This window comes from Anolis sagrei, chromosome 2 (assembly GCF_037176765.1).
Source record: "Anolis sagrei isolate rAnoSag1 chromosome 2, rAnoSag1.mat, whole genome shotgun sequence".
NCBI lineage: Eukaryota > Metazoa > Chordata > Lepidosauria > Squamata > Dactyloidae > Anolis > Anolis sagrei.
The window spans coordinates 219393900-219414718 of NC_090022.1; the positions used below are offsets into that span (position 1 = coordinate 219393900).

General features: G+C 40.7%; 1 protein-coding gene across 1 annotated transcript; it reads left to right on the forward strand.

The window, feature by feature from the left end:
* Positions 1 to 1124: 1124 nt before the first annotated feature.
* Positions 1125 to 19743, forward strand: AK3 (adenylate kinase 3). The gene is made up of 5 exons (XM_060762277.2): positions 1125 to 1395; positions 12943 to 13062; positions 16564 to 16736; positions 17331 to 17449; positions 19317 to 19743. Exons 1-5 carry the CDS (start codon positions 1245 to 1247, stop codon positions 19414 to 19416), a joined length of 663 nt encoding a protein of 220 aa, XP_060618260.2. The 5' UTR covers positions 1125 to 1244; the 3' UTR covers positions 19417 to 19743.
* Positions 19744 to 20819: the final 1076 nt, after the last annotated feature.

Here is a 20819-nt window from a genome sequence, read left to right on the forward strand (position 1 = left end):
CGGACCATGAGATCACGAAGAGTCGGAGACGACTGAACGAATGAACAACAACAACCATTCAGTTCAATACATTTTGTCATCCGTGGGATGAGTTTTTGACACAGCATATTATTAGAGAACACAGAAGTGCTGGACCACTCTCACAACCACCATGTCAGACTACACAGAGAAGCCATTGAAATCCACAAGCATGTGGACAATTTCAACAGAAAGGAAGAAACCATGAAAATGAACAAAATCTGGCTACCAGTATTTAAAAAACTCAAAAATTACAACAGCAAAACAACAGAGGGGAAACAAACAGGCACATAAAATCACTCTCAACAAAAGATTCCCCCAGGCACTTCCAAGCCACTGAATGCTAATCAAGACCTCACTACCTCTGAGGATGCTTGCCATAGATGCAGGCGAAATGTCGGGAGAAAAATTGCCTCCAGAACATGGCCATATAGCCCGGAAAAACCTACAACAACCCAGTGATTCCGGCCATGAAAGCCTTCGACAATACAATATTATTAATAATAATAATAATTATTATTATTATTAGAAACACAACAAGATGAGTCCACAGCAGACAGGATCACTCTTCTGGCTGTTGTATTGGATCACACGTTGGACACTTCCCGAGTGTCTAAGCTGGGGGCTTCTGGGAGCTGTAGTATGCTCCTAGGAATTGTGGGAGTTGAAGTCCACCTGGAGAGCCAAAGTTTGCCCGAGCAGTGGTTCCCACCCTTTGGTCTTCCGGGTTCTTGAGACTTCAACTCCCAGAAGCCCCAGCCTGTTTGGCCAGCAGCGAGGAATTCTGGGGGATGGAGTCCCAAAGACTGGGAGCACCAAAGGCTGGCATAAAACGAAGACCAATTTCAGCTGCCATGTCTCAAAGCTGTGCTGTCCGAGGAGTTGTAGTTTCACAGTGTGCTTAACCTCTGGCAATATTGCAAAACCCAGGAGTCCATATCCTGGAGGCAGGGCAGTTCAAAACTGCATTGCTAGAGGCCTGCTTTGCCTTTGGGGGCGTGGCTAGAAGAGGGGGCGTGGCTAGAGTTGAAGGGGGCGGAGGCAGGGCAGTTCAAAACCGCAGTGCTAGAGGCCTGCTTTGCATTTGGGGGCGTGGCTAGAGTGGAAGGGGGCGTTCCCATTTCCCGCGCTGCTGGCAGGTCAATGCAGGGTCGAGCCTGGGAAGGGAAAGGAGTTGTTTGGGTTCCTTCCCGCTTTCTGCTTTGGACCCAGGCGGAGCCCCAGCGATGGCGGCGAGGCTGGGGCTGCTGCGGGCGGTGATCATGGGCCCGCCGGGCTCCGGGAAGGGCACCATCTCGGCCCGCATCGTCCAGCACTTCGCCCTGAAGCACCTCTCCAGCGGGGACCTCCTCCGGGAGAACATGAACAGGAAGACCGGTAAGGAGGAGAAGGGAGGGGGAGATGCAGGGGGCCTCTACCAGGCATGCGCAAACTTCACCCCTCCAGGTGTTTTGGACTCCAACTCCCACAATTCCTAACAGCCTACTGACAGAACTGAACCACCTAAACTGGGCTTTACAGGCCAATGGATACTCCACCTCAGACATCAGAAGAGCTGGAAAGAGAAAGGTCCACCCAGAGGAAAAGTGTTCTTGCCTTACATCAAGGGAACCACTGACCGCATAGGGAATCTAATGAGGAAACACAACCTCCAAACTATCTACAGACTCACTTAGAAAATCCATCAAATGCTACGTTCAGCAAAGGACAAGAGGGATCCTCTCACTTCTAGGAGTCTAGCGTATACTATGCAGCTGTGGACAAGTCTACGTAGGGACCACCAAATGCAGCGATGCCCAAACACGAATCAAGGAACGTGAAAGGCACTGCAGACTTCTTCAGCCAGAGAATTGTTTATTTATTTAAAGCATTTATATTCCGCCCTTCTCACCCCGAAGGGGACTCAGAGTGGAGCACAACATATAAACGACATTCAATGCCAAAACATACTAAACCATACACATACAAAAGCATTAAAATCACATATCTCAATGTTAAAATCCACTAGTTAAAACTGTCTCAACAACCACGTCGAATTTGGTTGGCATACTAAGGGTTCCTACCACTGCCTCATTGCACAGACCCAAAGGCTCGGTCCCACAGCCACATTTTTATCCTTCTAAAGGACAAGAGGGAGGGGGCTGACCTGATCTCATTAGGAAGGGAGTTCCATAGCCGAGGGGCAATTACTGAGAAGACCCTGTCTCTCGTCCCCGCCAAACGCGATTGTTATGGTGATGGTACTGAGAGCAGGGCCTCCCCAGAAGATCTTAATTTCTGCGGTGGTTCATAGGGGGAGATGCGTTCGGGCAGGTAAATTGGGCCAGGACTGTTTAGGGCATTATAGGCCAAAGCCAGCACTTTGAATTGTGCCCGGTAGCAAACTGGCAGCCAGTGGAGCTGGCGTAACATGGGAGTTGTGTGCTCCCTGTACGCCGCTCCAGTTATTAACCTGGCTGCCTCTCAATGAACTATTTGGAGCTTCCAAGCAGTCTTCAAAGGCAATCCCATGCAGAGGGCGTTGCAGTAATCTAACCTAGATGTGACGAGAGCATGGACCACTGTGGCCAAGTCTGACTTTCCAAGATACGGGCGCAACTGGCACACAAGAAGAAGTCAGCCATAGCAGAGTACCTGATAAACCAACCTGGACAGAGCATATTATCTGAGAACACAGAAATGCTGGACCACTCTAACAACTACCATGTCAGGCTAAACAGTGAAGCCATTGAAATCCACAAGCATGTGGACAATTTCAACAGAAAGGAAGAAACCATGAAAATGAACAAAGTCTGGCTACCAGTACTAAAAAAACTCAAAAAACAAAACAGTAAATAAAGAACAACACTCAAACACAGGGAACTTCAGACAAGAAACAATCAGGGACAGCTAATCACCTCTTAAAGGATTCCCCCAGGCAGTAACAAGCAACACCTAAAAACTGTCAGGCCATTAAATGCTCATCAAGGTGGCCAACTGAAACATTCACACCTAGCTCCAACAGACAAGAGACCTTTCTCCCACCCGGGACTTTCCACAGATATATAAACCCAATTTTCTTAGTTTCCAACAGACCTCACAACCTCTGAGGATGCCTGTCATAGATGCAGGCGAAATGTCAGGAGAGATTGCTTCTATATTTATTTATTTATTTACAGTATTTATATACCACCTTTCTCACCCCTGGGGGGATTCAAAGCAGTTTACACATAAATAATGGCAAGATTCAATGCCATACAGCCCAAAAAACCTACAACAACCCAGTGACTCTGGCCATGAAAGTCTTCGACAATACATATAAATGTAAGGTTTTCATGGGATATGTTGTGTCCCCATACATTTTATCACAATATATTTGTCCATATCTCTTTATAGGCTTTGGTTTAATCTCCGGTTTGCTTGTAAAACAGAATTACCGTGCCACAAAATTATGCATGCCTAAAATGTGTGTCACCAACATCAAATGTATGGAAAGCTTTGTTTTGTTCCAGTGCCTAATGCCGCGACCCCTTAAGACAGTTTCTCATGTCATGGTGACCCCCAACCATAACAATATTTTCGTTGCTACTTCACAACCTTAATTTTGCTACTGTTATGAATCAGAATGTAAATATCTGATATGCAGGATATATTTTCATTCACTGTACCAAATTTGGCCCAAATACCCGATATGCCCAAATTTGAATACTGGTGGGGTTGGAGGGTATTGATTTTGCCATTTGGAAGTTTGGAACCCCACCAACGATGGAATTGCACACAGAACTCCCATGACCAACAGAAAATACTGGAAGAGATTGGTGGGCATTGACCTTGAGTTTTGGAGTTGTTGTTCACCTACCTCCAGAGAGCACTGTAGACTCAAACAATGATGGATCTGGACCAAACTTGGCAGAGATACTCAGTATGCCCAAATGGGAACACTGGTGGACCTTGACATTTGGGAGTTGTAGTTGCTGGGATTTATAGTTCACCTACAATCGAAGAGCACTCTGAACCCAGCCCACAGTGGATCTGCACCAAACTTGGAACACTACCTACATGACCAACATTGAATACTGGTGGGGTTGGGGGGTTGTTTTTGAATTCTGTGAGATGTAGTTCAACAACACCAAAAAGGAAGAGAAAGACAGGTGGCGAGATCTTCAGCCTTCTCTACTAAAAGGGTTCTTAAGACCAATCAGAAATATGTGTTTTCTGATGGTCTTTGGTGGCCCCTCTGAGACCCACTTGCACCCCCCCCCAAGGTTGTTGACCCCCAGGTTGAGAAACACTGCTCTAGAACTTTCCTCATTTCTTTGTTTCTATGTGCCTTACAAATATATGGTACTTCTGAAGTTCCCATTAATATCCTTGACTATCAAAGGGATGATTGGGTTGTTGTAGGTTTTTCGGGCTATATGGCCATATTCTAGAAGCATTCTCTCCTGACGTTTCGCCTGCATCTATGGCAAGCATCCTCAAAGGTTGTGAGGGATGATTGATCTATTCATCATTATCATGCCTGACTCTTCTGTACACCCTAGGTGTCCAAATTTGAACCTATGACTGGAGGGAGTTGTAATCTATGACATGACAATTCATGTTGTCTGTGACAGCACGGTTTTAAGTAACCCATGAAGCCACATTTTCTAGGCTTGCTGCTGTGTAGATGCCTAGTAGTGATGGATGGCAGTGGGGGAAGCACTCAAGGGACCTGGGCAAGTCACGTACTCTCAGCCCATGAAAAACTGTGGTTTGCCACAAGTCGGAAATGACTAGGAATCTCTAGGCATTGTAGGATGACACTGTGGTCAACTTCCTTCAGTCACACTGGAGGACCTAGAGATTTAAAAAGAGATACACCTCTTTGGGAATATCTAGGTCCTCCAGTGTAGTTCTGTGGTCAGCTTCCAGAGAAAGTCAACCACAGAGTCATGTGGAAAGATTTTAAACATTCCTCGAGAAGTGTTCTCTCAGGTAAAAAAATAGTAGTGTTTGGTGGTTTTTCTCTTTTACTGGATTCCTGTGCACCAAACCCAGTGGTTCTCAACCTGTGGGTCTCCAGATGTTTTGGCCTTTAGCTCCCAGAAACCCTAACAGCTGGCAAACTGGTTGAGATTTCTGGAAGTTGTAGGCCAAAACACTTGGGGACCCACAGGTTGAGAACCACTGCCACCCCAGAAAGGCTAACTCTATCAGCATTTGGAAGCTTGTGAGTAAAGACTGACTGTGGCCTTTGCCTTGCTCCCTCACCTTGTTACCTCCTCACACAGGGATGAATTAGAAGCACCTAACTGGCTTAAACACACATTGCAACAGTCATAGGCTTCTCTAAGTTAAACATTGATTTGCCTTGCCACTTAGAAACTCGGCCTTTATGACATACCCTTTGCTACTCCCAGTGTGTGTTGTCATTTTAGAGAGCTGTGTTAAACAATTTAAAGCTCCTGGATTTAAAAAATGTATTGCTAAACTACTGGTGCTAACAGTTACAATCCTAGGAGTTTCAAATAGAAATAGGATGTGGTTAAGAGCAATTCTTAATGTAGTGAGAAAAGCAGAAAATGAAAAAGTCACAATAGGGATAGTATTTTGCAAAGGTATGGATATGGGTCCCTTTTTTTTTTGTAATAATTTTTATTAAGGTATTTCAAATACAACGAAAGAGGGGGAACATTCAAAGAAGATAGAACAGTAGGAAAATAGAGAAGAAAAATGAAAAAATGAAAAAATGAAAAAAGAGAAAAAAAAACAAAAAAAAACCAACCTATAAAAATCCATATAAAAAGATAATAAAAAAGGTTGACTTCCATCTCCTCATCAGGTGTTGTATCTCCCAAAATGTTACTGTTGCTTTTCATTCAATTGTCTCATATTTACTTTTTCCTTTCCTTCTCGTAATTATCAAAAAGTGTCCAATCAGTCTTTTTTATAGGGTTTCCGGTATTTTTCTTCAATAAAAAAGTCAATTCGTCCATCTCCCTTATTTCTCTGATTTTCCCTAACCATTCCTCCTTATTAGGGGTAGTTTCTTGTTTCCAAACTTTTGCTAAAACTATTCTCGCTGCCGTCGTCATGTAGGTAAAAGGTTTGTCCTCATTTTCCTGTAATTGTAATTCCAAATCCGTGAAGCCCAGTAAATAGTATTCTGGTTTCTTCTTAAATACTCTTTTCAAAATCTTTTGCAATTCTTCATGTATCATGGACCAATACTTCATTACTTCTTTACACGTCCACCACATATGATAAAAGGTCCCTATCTGTTGGCAATTTCTCCAGCATTTATCAGAAGAGTTTTTATTTATTAAAGATAATTTCTTAGGAGTGGTGTACCATCTGTGGAACATTTTTATCCTTTAAATCCGTTGCATATACATATTTTAATTTCTTGTTCCACATCTGTTCCCACTCTCTGAATTGAATTGGTCTTCTTATATTTTCCGCCCACTTTATCATACATAGTTTCACTTGTTCACCTTCCGTTAGCCACGTCAAGAGGATATTGTAAATGACTGTGATAACTTTTTTCCTTGCCTTCAAAACTTTGTCCCAGGTTGAGCCTTCCCAAGCAAAACCTATTTTGTTATCTTGCTTAATATAATCTTTCATTTGTAGATAATGCAGCCATGTCATATTTAGATTTTTCTCCTTTAATTGCTCATAAGTCTTAATCTCTCCTGTATTCTCTTTTAAAATATCCTTATATGTTGGCCACGCTCTCCAGCCTAATAGTCTTCTTTGATGTGCCTCCATTGGGGAAACCCAAAGGGGCGTTTTAGTATAAAAATAATTTTTATATTTCCCCCATACTCTCAATAAAGAAGCTCTAACAAAGTGATTTCCAAAATTTTTTTCTTTTTTCTCCCTATCATACCACGTGTAGGCATGCCAGCCCACACGTAGGTCGTGTCCTTCTAAGTTCAATCCTTTTTCATTTTCTAGTAACATCCAGTCTCTGATCCATAAGAGAGCACTTGCGTCATGGTACGCTTTCAGATCTGGGAGACCAAGACCTCCTCTCGTTTTTTTATCTATTAGATTTATGTACTTAATTCTGGGCCTTTTACCATCCCAGATAAATTTCAGCAATTCTTTATTCCAATTTTTGAAAATTGTTTGATTTCTGATTACGGGAATGTTTTGAAACAAAAACAATAATCTCGGTAGCACATTCATTTTTATTAGTGCTATTCTTCCTAATAAAGATAATTTCAGTATTTTCCAGTTCTTAATATCCTTCTGTATCTTACTCCAGACCGCTTCATAATTATTCTTCAACAGTTGGCCATTCTTGACAGATATCCAGATTCCTAAGTATTTTAGTTTTTTAACAATTTCCATTCCTGTAGTAGATGTGATCTTCTCCTGGTCTTCTTTCTTTACATTTTTGGTTAAAATTTTTGTTTTTCCTTTATTCAGTTTGAAGCCTGCCACTCTTCCATATTCTTGAATTTTTCTCTATCCACTTCTGAAGATTATTTATAGGATCCTCAACGATCCCTAACAGGTCATCCGCAAAGGCTTTGATCTTGTATTCATATTTCCCAATTTTAACTCCCTTGATATTTGTGTCTTCTCTTATTTTCTTCATCAATGGCTCCAAAGCCATAATAAAGATCAAGGGAGATAACGGGCAGCCTTGTCTTGTTCCTTTCGTAATTATAAACTCTTCAGATTCTTGGCCATTTATTCGGATTTTTGCTCTTTGTACATCATAAATAGCATTGATTGCATTTGTAAATTGTGCTCCCAAGTCCAATTCCTGGATCAACATCTTTAAAAAGTCCCAATTTAAATTATCGAATGCTTTCTCTGCATCAATTGATAAAATGGCAGCTTCCTTCTGATGATTCACCTCAAAATATTCAATCAAATCAAGAACAGTTCGTATATTATCTTTCATGTACCTTCCTGGGAGAAACCCTGTCTGGTCCTCCCCTATCCAATCCAGCAAAAATTCTTTTAATCTGGTCGCCAAAATATTCGTAAATATTTTGTAATCTACATTCAGTAAGGAAATGGGTCTGTAATTCTTGATATCTTCCATTAATGAGCCTTCTTTATGTATCATCACTATTTCGGCCTGGTTCCAAGATTCCGGAATTTTTTGGTACAATAATGCCTCGTTTAAAATCTTTTTTAACATTGGTAGAACAGCCTTCTTTGTTGATTTGTAAAACCCCGCCGTGAATCCATCAGGGCCTGGGGCCTTGTCTGCATCCATTTTGTTCAACGCTTTTTCAATTTCTTCTTCCGTAATCTCTTTGTTCAACTTTTCTCGTATCTCCTCTGAGATTTTTTGCAGTTTCAATTGACTTATATATTCAGTAATTTCCTCCTTTCTTATTCCATCACTTGTATATAGTTTGCTGAAATATTTCCTAAATTCATCCATAATTTCCTTATCAGTCGTATATACCTTGTCTCCTTCAATTATTTTCGTTATTTGTGTAGCTTGTTTCTTCTTGCGGACCTGTCTTGCTAACCATTTCCCAGATCTATTCGCATTTTCAAACTTTTGTTGTTTCAAAAATTTTAGCTCTCTTGCTTGTTTTTCCACCTCTAGGCGAGACTTTTCTTGTTTAAGACTCGCTAATTCCTTATTCAATTTTTTACTATCCGGTTTCTTTTTTAATTCTAACTCTTTCTCTCCAATTTTATTCATCACTTCCTTCATTTGTCTATTTCTTTCTCTGTTTTTCCTGGCTCCATGTTGTATGAAGCATCCTCTTAAAACGGCTTTCAGCGCGTCCCATGTTACTTGTATTTTTGTCTCTTCAATATCATTAATTTCGAAATAGTCCTTAATAATTTTATTATAATGTACTTTATCTTCCTCAGTCTTAATCAGATTTTCATTCAGTCTCCACTTTCTTTGATAGTTTTTGTCGTTTATTTCTATTTCCAATGGGCAATGGTCTGAGATATCTCTGGGTAGTATTTCCATTTGTACTACCTTAGTAGCTAATTTTTTTGATATCCACGCCAGATCTATCCTTGTCCATGTTTGATGTCGGTGGGAATAGAAAGTATAATCCTGTTTCTTTTCATTTCTTACTCTCCAAGTATCTTCCAAATCAAATTCCTTTTGAAGGTCAAAAGATTTTTGTGGGAGTAACCCCCCTCCATCTCCATTCCTTTTTGGCTTATTCTTATCTTTTTGTTTATCCATCACTCCATTAAAATCTCCAATCAACAAGAGCTCATCAAATTCTGTTTCTCTTAGTTTTGTGGATAAAAATTGAATAAATTTAGTCTTTGGGCCATTTGGTGCATATATATTACATATTAAGATTTTCAAAGATCCCATTAAAATTGTAACTGCCACACATCTTCCTTCCTCATCCTTAAACGCCAATTCCGGGGTCAAATTTTCTTTTATATATGTTACAACTCCTCTTTTTTTCTTTTCGTATGATGAATAAAATGTCTTACCTAGTCTTTTATTTTCTAAATGTGCCACATGTTTGTGGTAAATATGTGTTTCTTGTAATAAGATGATGTCTAGATTTGCCTTTTGTAGTTTACGAAATAATTTTTTGCGTTTCTGGGGCGAGTTCATACCATTAATATTATTTGAGAAACATTTAATTTGTCTTTCTGCCATTTTATCCAAGTAGATCTGTATCTTGTCCCAAGTCGCCTAGATTCAGTTCCGAAATTCCTTGCGCTGTTATGTCCGGGCCATAAGCTCCTTCTCCAAGGTCTTCTGATGTTAGTGCACTACTCCCTTGACTTTTACTAAATCGCCTATATTCCTCTGGGGTTTCAATTCTTGGTTTTTTCTTCTCTTTACCATTTCCATTTCCATTACTTGGTGTCAGTGCCTTTTTATCTCCTTTCCTTCCTTCAGATTTCTCCTCTTCAGATTCCTTCATTAAATTCTCATAGAAGGACTTAGCCTTCTGTTCTGATGTTAACCAATACCTTTCTTCTTTATAGGTTACCATAATACCCTCAATTCTCTCCCAACGGAATCGAATTGATCTTTTCTTTAACTCATCAGTGAGGAAGTAGTATTTTCTTCTTCTGCTTAAGGTCGATTGTGGGAATTCTTTCAGAACTGCAATCTTGGTTTCTTTATAGTAAATTGGGTTTTTATTACTTCTGTATAACACTTCATCTCTGTTTTTTTTCCGTGTAAATTGTACTATGATATCTCGTGGCGTCTTATTTTTCCTTGAATAAAATGAAGAAACCCGGTAAATTTGGTCTAACTCCATCTCCAATTCGTCTTCTTCACATTCCAGACATTTTGCTATCAAATTTGTTATCAACTGACTGATATCTTCCTCTTTATCTTCTTGAATATTTCTGAATCGTAGGTAATAATCCATTTGCTTTTGTAGTATCTTTTCTTGCTCTATTTCCATCTTTTCTTTTTGTCTATCTATTCCTTTAATTCTCTTCAACATATGAGATTGTGTTTCCTCCATCTTCTCCTTACTAGATTTCAACTCCTTTACTTCTCCATATAAATGGGATATATCTTTTTTTATTTGCCCAAATTCCTCTTCCATCTTCTTTTTCATTCCCTGAAACTCCTCCGTCATTTTTTTATAATTCTTTTCTTGCTTATTGAAGAACTCTTCTTGTTTATCCGCCATATCCTTTTTTAGTGAGTCTTGTTTTTCTGACAGTTTTTTAATTTCCTTCAAAATATTCTCCATATTGAGACTAGTATCCAAGGAACCTCTTCTTAACTGAATCTTCTCCTTCTCTTGCTTCCCTTTTAATGACATCTATTCTTTATTAATTTCAACAACAATTTCCAATCAGTATATATATTTTAATTCATTAAATTATGATTCTTATATATATTCTTATATATATTCGTATATAAAACTATAATTTATTTCTTTTCTTCAATTTAAGGCAATTTCCTTTGTTATATTACTTATTATTTATTTGAATTAATTTGCAATTTATTAAATTTACTATAATTAATTAATTAATTATTATTAATTTATTTTATTTGTATTTAATTATATTTAATTCATCAAATTATCTTATCTTATCAATTAATCTCCCAATCTTCTTCAATCATCAATCTTCTTTAAACAATTAATTCTCTTCCCCTAATTCGTCTACTTCTCTTCCTGGATAGCGTCTGCTTCTCGTCCTGGTCCCCGTCGTTTTCGTCTGCTTCTCTTCCTCGTGGCTCGTCTTCTTCTCGTCCTCGCTTCTCCTCCCGTCTGCTTCTCGTCCTCGAATGGCCCTTGAACGTTGCTTATTTCCAAAAAATAGATCAATTTCTGCCCGTTTTGCCGCTTTCCGCCGTTCCGCCGCTCCGTAACGATCTTTCTCTATGATCTTCTTGTTTCTCTATAGTTCCGCTCTTCTTCCGCCCTTCTTCTAGGTTCTCTTCCGCCCTTCTTCTTATTTGTCCCTCCTCTTCCTTCTAACTTCACTTCCCTTTCCTCTTTCCTCTTCGTCACTTCCTGTTTTCCTCTTTCACACTTTGTTTATGAAGAAGGGACCCTGTAGCCACAACAATATGGCGCTCAAGGTCAGAGTACGACTCCTCTTCTTTACCAAATCGGGGAAAGTGGGAAACTGGGATAGAAGATAGGGCGGCTGGCGGCTGCTTATTCTTCAAATCCCACTCTGGGCTTAAATCTTCTTGTCTCTCCAAACCTTTCCTCCCACGCGGCAGTTAATTATATAATTCAATAATTAATTTCCCAGTTAATCAAATTCTCTTCCTTCCCGGATCCCTTTCGGGCCAGCATTCATGCTCTTTCGTTAAAATTCCTTGCCTTTCTCTTGCTTTCCCAGTATTGTTCTATATATTTCTTTAACTCTTTATATCTCCAATCTTCACCCTCCTGCTCTATTCATTACTCCGAGATTAACTCTCATGTTACCTGATGGTGAGATCTTCTTATTTTTCTCCTTTGAGATTCTTATTTCTTTCTTCTTTTCTTTGTGCGGGCTGGCTGCGGTTGAAACGGGCTTTCGCCCGATCCCAGCGGGGTGCTTGCTTCCCACCGACCCGGATCCCCTCGCCCCCCTCCTTGAGGGAAAGGGGTTCTCGGGGCTCTACAGGTCTCTGCGGGTTCGCTACACCTTTGCCTTCAATCCAGCAAAGGTGGGGGAGCAATTTGCTCACCCTAAAGCGCCACTACGCTGGTCCCTCGTCGGAGCTCCCTCTCAACGAGGTTTGCCCGTCGCCATCACCCACCGGAAGTGATATGGGTCCCTTTTGATTACTGGTTGGACCCTTCTTGAGATGTCTAAGTGTAAAAATAAAATCAGATGACTTCTTTGCCTCTGAATTCTGTGCAATTTTGTTTGAAAGCAGAGTCCCACCGAGCTCAATGGGACATTTCCAAATAAGATTGCCTTTCTGTCCACAGAAATGTATTAGGGCATTCCAGTGCTTGCTGTCAAGGGGAGTCTGGAAGCTGCAGGCCCAAAAAGTCAGTTTTCCAAACTCATGAGAATATCGCACATTGTGTCCTCACCTCCATGCAGCTCTTTAAAAGGAAGGAGGAAATGCCACACCATGCTGCTCTGTTTGAATGCATTTAAAAGAAGTCCTTCTCCAAAGGCTGAAGGATGAAGAAAGAAAACTCTGGCATTTCTTCAATTATGTTGTGTGGTCTTGTTTTGCTTGCCCTTCGGTGCTTGGTGAATTGTTCCCAGCTGAATGTTGGTGAATTGTTTGCTGCCAGAGTCGTCCCCTGATTTATTTTACAGCCAACTATGTTGTTGAAGGCTTTCATGGCCGGAATCACTGGGTTGTGTGTGCCATACTGCCTGTGTGTGCCATACACCCAAGCTCTAACTGTCTTGAAAAACGATAAATCTTCCCAGATTGTTTGTTTCTTGACCAGAAATATTAAGTGAAAAGCAGATATTCAAAACATATCACTGTGTTTGTGAATGTTGTGTAATTCCATGTAAGATTATGGTATTTTTGTTTGTTCTTTGCTTTCTTAGAAATTGGAATACTTGCTAGGTCATATATTGACCAAGGACAGCTGATTCCTGATGACATTATGACACAGCTGATGTTACATGAGGTGAAAACTCTAGAAAAGAACCACTTGCTACTGGACGGTGAGTGTCTTATTGCAACTCAATTCTCTACTAAGGTAATGTTTTGAAAGTGCCTTTACTGTTGTTGAGTGTCTTCCAGTTGTTTCTGACTAATGATAACCCTAAGGCAAGGTTTGTTCAGAAGAGGTTTGCCATTATGGTGATTTCAGAGATAAAGGTTAGAGGTAAAACAGAGGAAAAACTGAAATAACGAACAAAAAAGCATAAATCAAAAGAAATTATTTTTATTACAAAGTATTTCCTAGTAGTGTTTGCTTCCCCTAAGCAAATACTGAGATTATGGCTTCCAAGAAAGTAAGAACCACTGTAGGACAAAGCCTTGTTCCAGAATAGGAAGGAATCAGTGAGGAGATAATTGAGAATGTCAGCACAATCACAAACAGTGTGGAAATATGGAAAATCAAAGAAGAATTGAATTGGCTAGATTTAAGAAGGAAATTGAAAAAGGGAGGCTTGATAGAGAAGGACTCTTTTTGAGAGCAGAGAAAGAACAAGAGTTAACCCAGTGGTTGCCAACCTGTGGTCCATGGACCACCCATGGTCCAAAAGCCTCATAGTTATTACACTGTTGCAACAGTAGTGACTGGTCTCGTGAAACTTTCTTATAGAGCTGAGGTTTATTAAATATGGTTTTCTGTGGACTAGCAGATGGTGACTACTGGATGGCATATGTTCTGTGTCAGAAACTATAGCTGACGTGGTCTGTCCAATGCAATGTTCTGAATCAGCACCCCAAGTAATCAAACCAAATCTAAAGTTGACCAAAAACTGATTTGTAACCCTTTTGGTACTAATGCTGGAGAGTAGTCCCTGGACAAATTGGTCCCTGGACAAAAAAAGGTTGGGGACTACTGAGTTGAGCAAACAAGAAAAAGACAGAGGGCTCATAAGTTAGAGACCTATGATATGAAATCTAAAGAACTGACTCCAAAGGATTCTAATTTGCATGGATATAAGCAGGTTTCCTAAATATTGGATCCTATTAAGTTTCATTTGGTTTCAGTGTTTCCTAACTGGATCTTAAGTCCTCAGCGTAGGTTGTAAGAGAGACTTAACCTTCAATCTTGAGAAGGAAAGCACCACAATTCAGATATTCACACTGCTACATCTGTATTAAATGAGGATAATGTGTTCTCTCCAAGCTCCTGATATTTATTGAGTTTGATGCCTTGGAAAAGAAACCTTTGAGGATGTGTAGCTCTTCCTGAACTACAAGTCAAGATGAGGTAGTCCAGGAGGTAGGCAGCACAGAGGAGAGGGAAAAAAACTGCTTTTCTTCCAGGGCAATATCTGTGTCATAGTTCAAAACCAGCCAACCAGGGAAACCTTCACTGTTACTTTATATGGGGGAAAGGAATTATTTTAATATAGAGGTTCATTCAACACTCACCTGCAATCTAAAGTAGTTCAACCAAATCTGAGTTAAATTGTGTACTACCTATAATAGGCCCTGTGCTGCAAAGTCATAATGGTTGTCATTACTATCATACACAACACATCGTGGTTCTCAACCTGGGGTCCCCAGATGTTTTTGGCCTACAACTCCCAGAAATCCCAGCCAGTTTATCAGCTGTTAGGATTTCTGGGAGTTGAAGGCCAAAAACATCTGGGAACCCCAGGTTGAGAACCACTGCCTGCAATCAGAAGCTACTTTCAGACTGATTTGCCATGTTTATACTGAGAAGTGCTTCCTAAGGTCTCTTCAGTTAAATCGTGATTGACAGAAAATAATAACAATTAGAGGCTTAGCATTTCTTATGGTGGGGCTGTGGTGGCGCAGCAGATTAAACTGCTAAGCTGCAGAACTTGCTGACTGGAGGTTGGTGGTTCGAATCGTGGACCAGGGGGAGCTCCTGTTGTTAGCCCCAGTTTCTGCCACCTAGCAGTTTGAAAACATGCAAATGTGAGTAGAGCAATAGGTACTGCTGGAAGGAAATGGTGCTCCATGCAGTCATGACCTTGAAGGAGTCTATGGACAACACCGGCTCTTTGGCTTAGAAATGGAGATGAGCACCACCCCCCAGAATCGGACTCGACTAGACTTAATGTCAAAGGGAAACCTTTACCTTTAACACTTATCTAAAAAAACTTGGAATCAGAAGTGTTTGAGATTTCAGTTTTCTAAATTTTGAAATAGTTGTACGAGAGTTGACCCTTCACATTAGTAGGGTTCACTTTTGCAGATTTGATTACTACCTTCCTTCTGCCCTAGACTGATACAGAGTTGGTGATGTCACTTTCCTGTTTCTTCTCTCAGTCATCTTCCAAGGAAGACAGGTCATCTTGGCTTTCTCCCAATAGCGGGAGACATACATGGCTTCTGACCTCTTCACATTATCAGACTGCTTTATGCTGGGAACTGAGTCAAGCAGTTGTCACCTCCTGCTTCGCTCTCAAGCTTCTATGCCTTTCATATGCAGGAGGAAAGTACTCATACCCTCCCATTCACCCTTTCAGTCTTCTGGCAGATGTGAGCAAGACAGCAGGGATGGTAGGAGATTGGTAACAATTCCTCACTTCTGGAAAAACAAGGAGAAGGAGTGATCAGTGGATATCTGAGGATGCCTTCTATCTAGAGACATTAGACTTGAGAACCCAATAGAAAATGAGCTGAATGAAGACTGTCTTGACTTTCAGAAGTTTCACTGTGATCTGGAAGGATTATGAGCACCATTGGATAACATTGTATGGTTTGAAAATGGTGGGAGGTGTTTACTTTCAGCCTGATGGGGAAAGGGAGCAATTTAAACCTTCCGATATACTTACTGATACAGGTCTGAAATCATCCTGTAACCAGAAGCCCCCAGTTGTGCAATAGGTTAAACCCTTGTGCCGGTAGGACTGCAGACCAAAAGGTCAGCGGTTCAGATCTGTGGATCGGGGTGAGCTCCCTTCTGTCAGTTCCAGCTTCTCATGTGGGGACATGAGAGAAGCCTCCCACAGGATAGTAACATATCTGGGCATCCCCTGGGCAATGTTTTTGCAGATGGCCAGTTCTCTCACACCAGAAGTGTCTTGCAGTTTCTCAAGTCACTTCTGACACACACAAAAATGCTGTAACCAGTGACCATGGTGGCAGAAGGACTATGTGAACCGTCCAAAAATGTATCTTTTTCAGGCTTCTATCACACTGCGTGTTTCAACAGAGCAAATGCCACTAGTAGGCCAAACTATGTATTATAGGGGAAAGTGGCTTTATGAGAGGATCCCATGTTTTAAAGCACAGGTGAGAAGCATAGCATTTCTCAGTATTGGTTATGCTGGCTTAAGCTGATGGGACTTGCAGTCTAGTGACACCCTAAGGCAGTGGTTCTCAACCTTCGGGTCCTCATATGTTTTGGCCTTCAACTCCCACAAGTCCTACAGCTGGTAAACTGGCTGGGATTTCTGGGCATTGTAGACCAAAACACCTGCAGACCCACAGGTTGAGAACCACTGAGCTAAGCGTTGATTTAAGACCTATTTATCTTTACAATTATGCCTTTTTTTTTTGCTTTACAGGCTTCCCCAGGACTGTTCCACAAGCTGAAGCTCTTGATAAAGCGTGCCCAATCGACACTGTGATTGACTTGGATGTGCCTTTTGAGACTATCCAACAACGCCTAACTGCACGCTGGATCCATCCTACTAGTGGCAGGGTTTATAACCTTGAGTTCAACCCTCCCAAAGTTCCTGTAAGTAACATCTATCTCTATGGTGTCTGTAGTGAAACAAGTCTTTCTCTCATTGGTAATACAAGTCAGTGTTAATGCTAAGAAATGGAGCTCTTCCAGCTCCAGGATTATATTTCAGGAGTAGGCAATACGGGGTCTAATGGATAAACTTTTTATCTCCCGTATACCATCTCATCCTGATGAAAGCCAACCCTTTTGGAATCCAAATGCTTCCTGTCTTTCCTTCACTTTCTGCCTCTGAATGATAAGAGGAAAGGGCAGTGAGGGGACTTGGGGAGAACCCCCTCCCTCCTGGACCACCCACCCCTCTCTGACCTGCCATGCATCCCCCAAGTTAGAAAGTTTGTCCATGCATGTGGTATCTTGAATTCAGAAATCTTCCATATCATGAATAGCTGGAAGTAGTATGTCCTGTGGCGAAATACAAACAAAACAAGAAAGACTAACCCATCTGTCCTACATGGAAAGGAAAAGTTTCAGATTGTATTATGCATTGAAACAGAATTTCCAGAATGGGTTAAAACAATGCCTTTCACGATGAGAATGGATAGGAAAGTTGCATTATGTCTGTCTTTTACCATTCACTATGCTTAGGGTCTGGATGATGATACAGGAGAGCCTCTCATTCAGCGTGATGATGACAAACCAGAAACTGTTCTGAAGAGGTTGAAATCTTATGAAGCCCAAACCAGACCGGTCCTGGAATATTATCGGTAAGCTCCTTCTGTTTCAGAATTCATCCACTTCCCTAGCATTTTTCTCTTAATTTTTTTGACAGCTGCTCAGAGCTGCCTGTTGGATCCCAACAAAACAGAGGGTGAAGCATGGCACATGTATAAACCTTCCCTCAATTGCTGGAAGACACAAATGAAAGGGTGCAGTTGCACTTATATTCTGCGTGTGGGCTTTCTGTAGGTACCTGGGTGGAAACAGAATACTGGGCTTGATAGGCTTTTGATCCAGTCTAAGCCAGTTCTTAGAAAATCAGTAAAGTAGGTTAAGCAGAGTTGCTTGGCTGAAATTGCACAAGATTTCATGGCTGAACATGGACTCAGAACTACGATCCTTCATGTCCAAGTCCTGTCTAGTAGCTTCATCATGAGACCTAAAGAGTTTGAGGTCCCACCTTCACACTCTTGTCAACAGTTCCCAGATTCCTACTCACTGATACCACTACTGGCCTCCTTCCTTTATGAGTGATTTGTTGTGCGCTTAATAACAAAAGATCCTCCACATAAATGTACAGCAGAATAACTTATTAGCAGTAGTGTGATCCAGCACCAGTAGCCCAAAGTGATAAAAAACCAAAAGCATACAGACCAATGGTATCTCTTCTATAGGAGGCTTTTCCTTATAGCAAATCAATATGATTGCACTATTTACAAGAACAAGGTTGCCATGACACGAGCTTCATACACGAGTCCTCCTCATAACAAGGTCTACCTCACACTCTGAGGCCTTTCTCCCACAGTGAGGCCTACTACCACTGAAACCTATTCTCCCACTGAGGTGTTTTCTCACACAGAGAGACTTCTCTCACACTTAGAGCTCTCTCAGACTGAGGTGTTACTAAGCAACAGGCACACCTGCTTATATTGAATCGCAGCTTCTCTGAGTCGCTGTATCCATTTCACCCTTTCAGTGCTTGAGTCACATTTTTGTAACCAAAAATATTTAGTTAATTTTTAATATTTCTGACATAATTCTTTCAAGTAGAATTGTCTAGTCCAGTGCTGGCATTCTTCCTTCCTGTATTACCCATTTTGAGGCTTATGAAGGGTTGAGATTCTATTACACACTGCTTTGGGAGTGCTGATGAGCACGAAATTGACTTCAAATTGATATTGCCATTTTGTTTTGAAAGTTAAGAGGCAAATCCATTTTTTGGAGGGGGGGGTTGGGAACAGAATAAAACCATAGAATAATTGTGGGAGAAGTTGTACATATGGAATAAGTGCCTCTTTCTGAGCTCTTCACAACAGTTGATTGTCTTTTATGGAACAGGATATATTACAGACAGGATATTTTTAACATGCAGGTTGTCAGCTTTCATGTTCTGGCTGCCCCATTCTGTGAATCTCAAAAACAATTATTCATGGAGTAGCAGCCGGATTACAACTTGATAAATGGGATAAGGAGTCATCTTACTCTGATGCCTCTTCCTTATAAAAGACTGCAATAACACGTATGGAGATGGATAATCTTTGGTTTCTAAATGTTGTTGGATTTCAGACTTCCACTTCCATCAGCCCCAGCTAGTATCATTGGTAATCAAGTATCTCAGGTTTCTCCATTAGCAGAGCTTTACTGTGTTTTCAAATGTGTCAAGTGAGGAAATCAGATACAAAATTCAGCATTGAGAATATTTTCACTCATCCTGAGGAAGTCAGGCTGACCACGCTGGGAAAATAAAAAATTATGAAAGGTTGTGTATGGTAATTTGTAATAGTTATACCATTCTGATTTTTTTGTTTGTTTCCCTATTTTGATCTCCTGGGAAGGTTGTCCTCTTACTGCCCTACCAGGAGGCCTGAATCTTAAAAAAGCATATAACTGATTTGTCTCTTCTCTTCTCTGTAGCCAAAAAGGGGTGCTAAAATCCTTCGCTGGGACAGAAACCAACAAAATCTGGCCACATGTTCATAGATTCCTCCAAACGAAGCTACCTGAAATTGGTTAGAATGAAGCTGCTAATATCAATGAAGTAAGCACTATTACTGTACTGAGAAATGGAAGCTACTAGCATATGGCTAAGCTTTTGAAATGTGATTTTATAATTATTGCTGGAATTTTCTAACAATTTCTGAAATCATGAAGTATGTAAAAAATCCTCTGCCCAATGTGCCATGCTAATGAACATTTAACCGGAATGCCCACATTTCAACTCTTATCTCATAATGTCATTTTTCTCTTCTATTAAATTGACGGTTAAGTATTATTTTTGTATTAGATATACTGGTATTTTGTAAAATTAATTTAATATTAAACTGATTTTCAATAAAATCCACCTCAAGTGTCCATTAATATTAATGCACAAGTAACTATGAAGATTTAAATAATGCCCAACTGCTCACTGGAAGGATATTAGAGGCAAAGATGAATTACATTGGCCACATAATGAGAAGACTGGAAAGCTTGGAGAAAATAATGATGTTGGGAAAAATGGAAGGAAAAAGGAAGAGGGGGCGACCAAGGGCAAGATAGATAGATGGTATCCTTAAAGTGACTGGCTTGACCTTGAAAGAACTGAGGATGGCGATGGTTGACAGGGAGCTCTGGCATGGGCTGGTCCATGAGGTCACGAAGAGTTGGAAGTGATTGAACAAACAACAACACCTTATCTACCCTTCAAATGTCTGTAAGTGTTGGAGTGTTCAGTTTTCATGGCAGCAGAGAGAAACCTGTGGCCCTTCAGATGTTGCTGTACTCCCAATTCCCAGTAAGCCTGGTTAATAGTGAGGAATAGTAATTCATTATCATCTGAAAGACCCCATGTCCCTTTCCCATAATGTAGCCATTCTATTTTAATTTAGTATAGATAGTAACATCACTGTAGGGTTCTCCTCTGTAGAAGCTGCTATGAGCTAAATATTATCCTTTAATAGCTTGGGTACCTGACATTTTTATTTTACAAAATACATAAGGTTGTGGGTGAACTACAACTCACATCATGCCAGGATAACCCCGAGAAACTTCATCAATACTTAATGTTCGTTATGTTGGGCAGGTTTATTCTAGATGCATCATCGGTGGGGTTCAGTGTGCTCTCTGGCTGTAGGGTAAACTACAACTCCCATTATGGTAAGTCAGTCCCCTCAAACACCACCAGTAGGTTGAGTTAGTCATGGTGAGTCTGTGTGCAAAGTTTGATCCACGTCCATTGTGGGTGGGGTTCAGTTTCTGTGGTTGTAGGTGAACTACAATTCCAAAAATCAAGGTCAATCCCTCCCAAACCCCTCCAGTATTATTTGGCCATGTCAGGCATATATGCATCATCGTTTCGGATCACGGCACTCTATGGATGTAGGTGAACTACAACTTCCCCAAATCCTGGTGAATTCCCTCCAAAGCCCTCCATTATTT

What these genes read in the sequence shown, in the direction of transcription:
- AK3 (XM_060762277.2), top strand. Translation starts at nt 1,245, where the DNA reads ATGGCGGCGAGGCTGGGGCTGCTGCGGGCGGTGATCATGGGCCCGCCG. An exon ending in GAACATGAACAGGAAGACCG is followed by an intron (nt 1,396 to 12,942) that starts GTAAGGAGGAGA and finishes TTGCTTTCTTAG; the next exon opens with AAATTGGAATACTTGCTAGG. An exon ending in GAACCACTTGCTACTGGACG is followed by an intron (nt 13,063 to 16,563) that starts GTGAGTGTCTTA and finishes TTTGCTTTACAG; the next exon opens with GCTTCCCCAGGACTGTTCCA.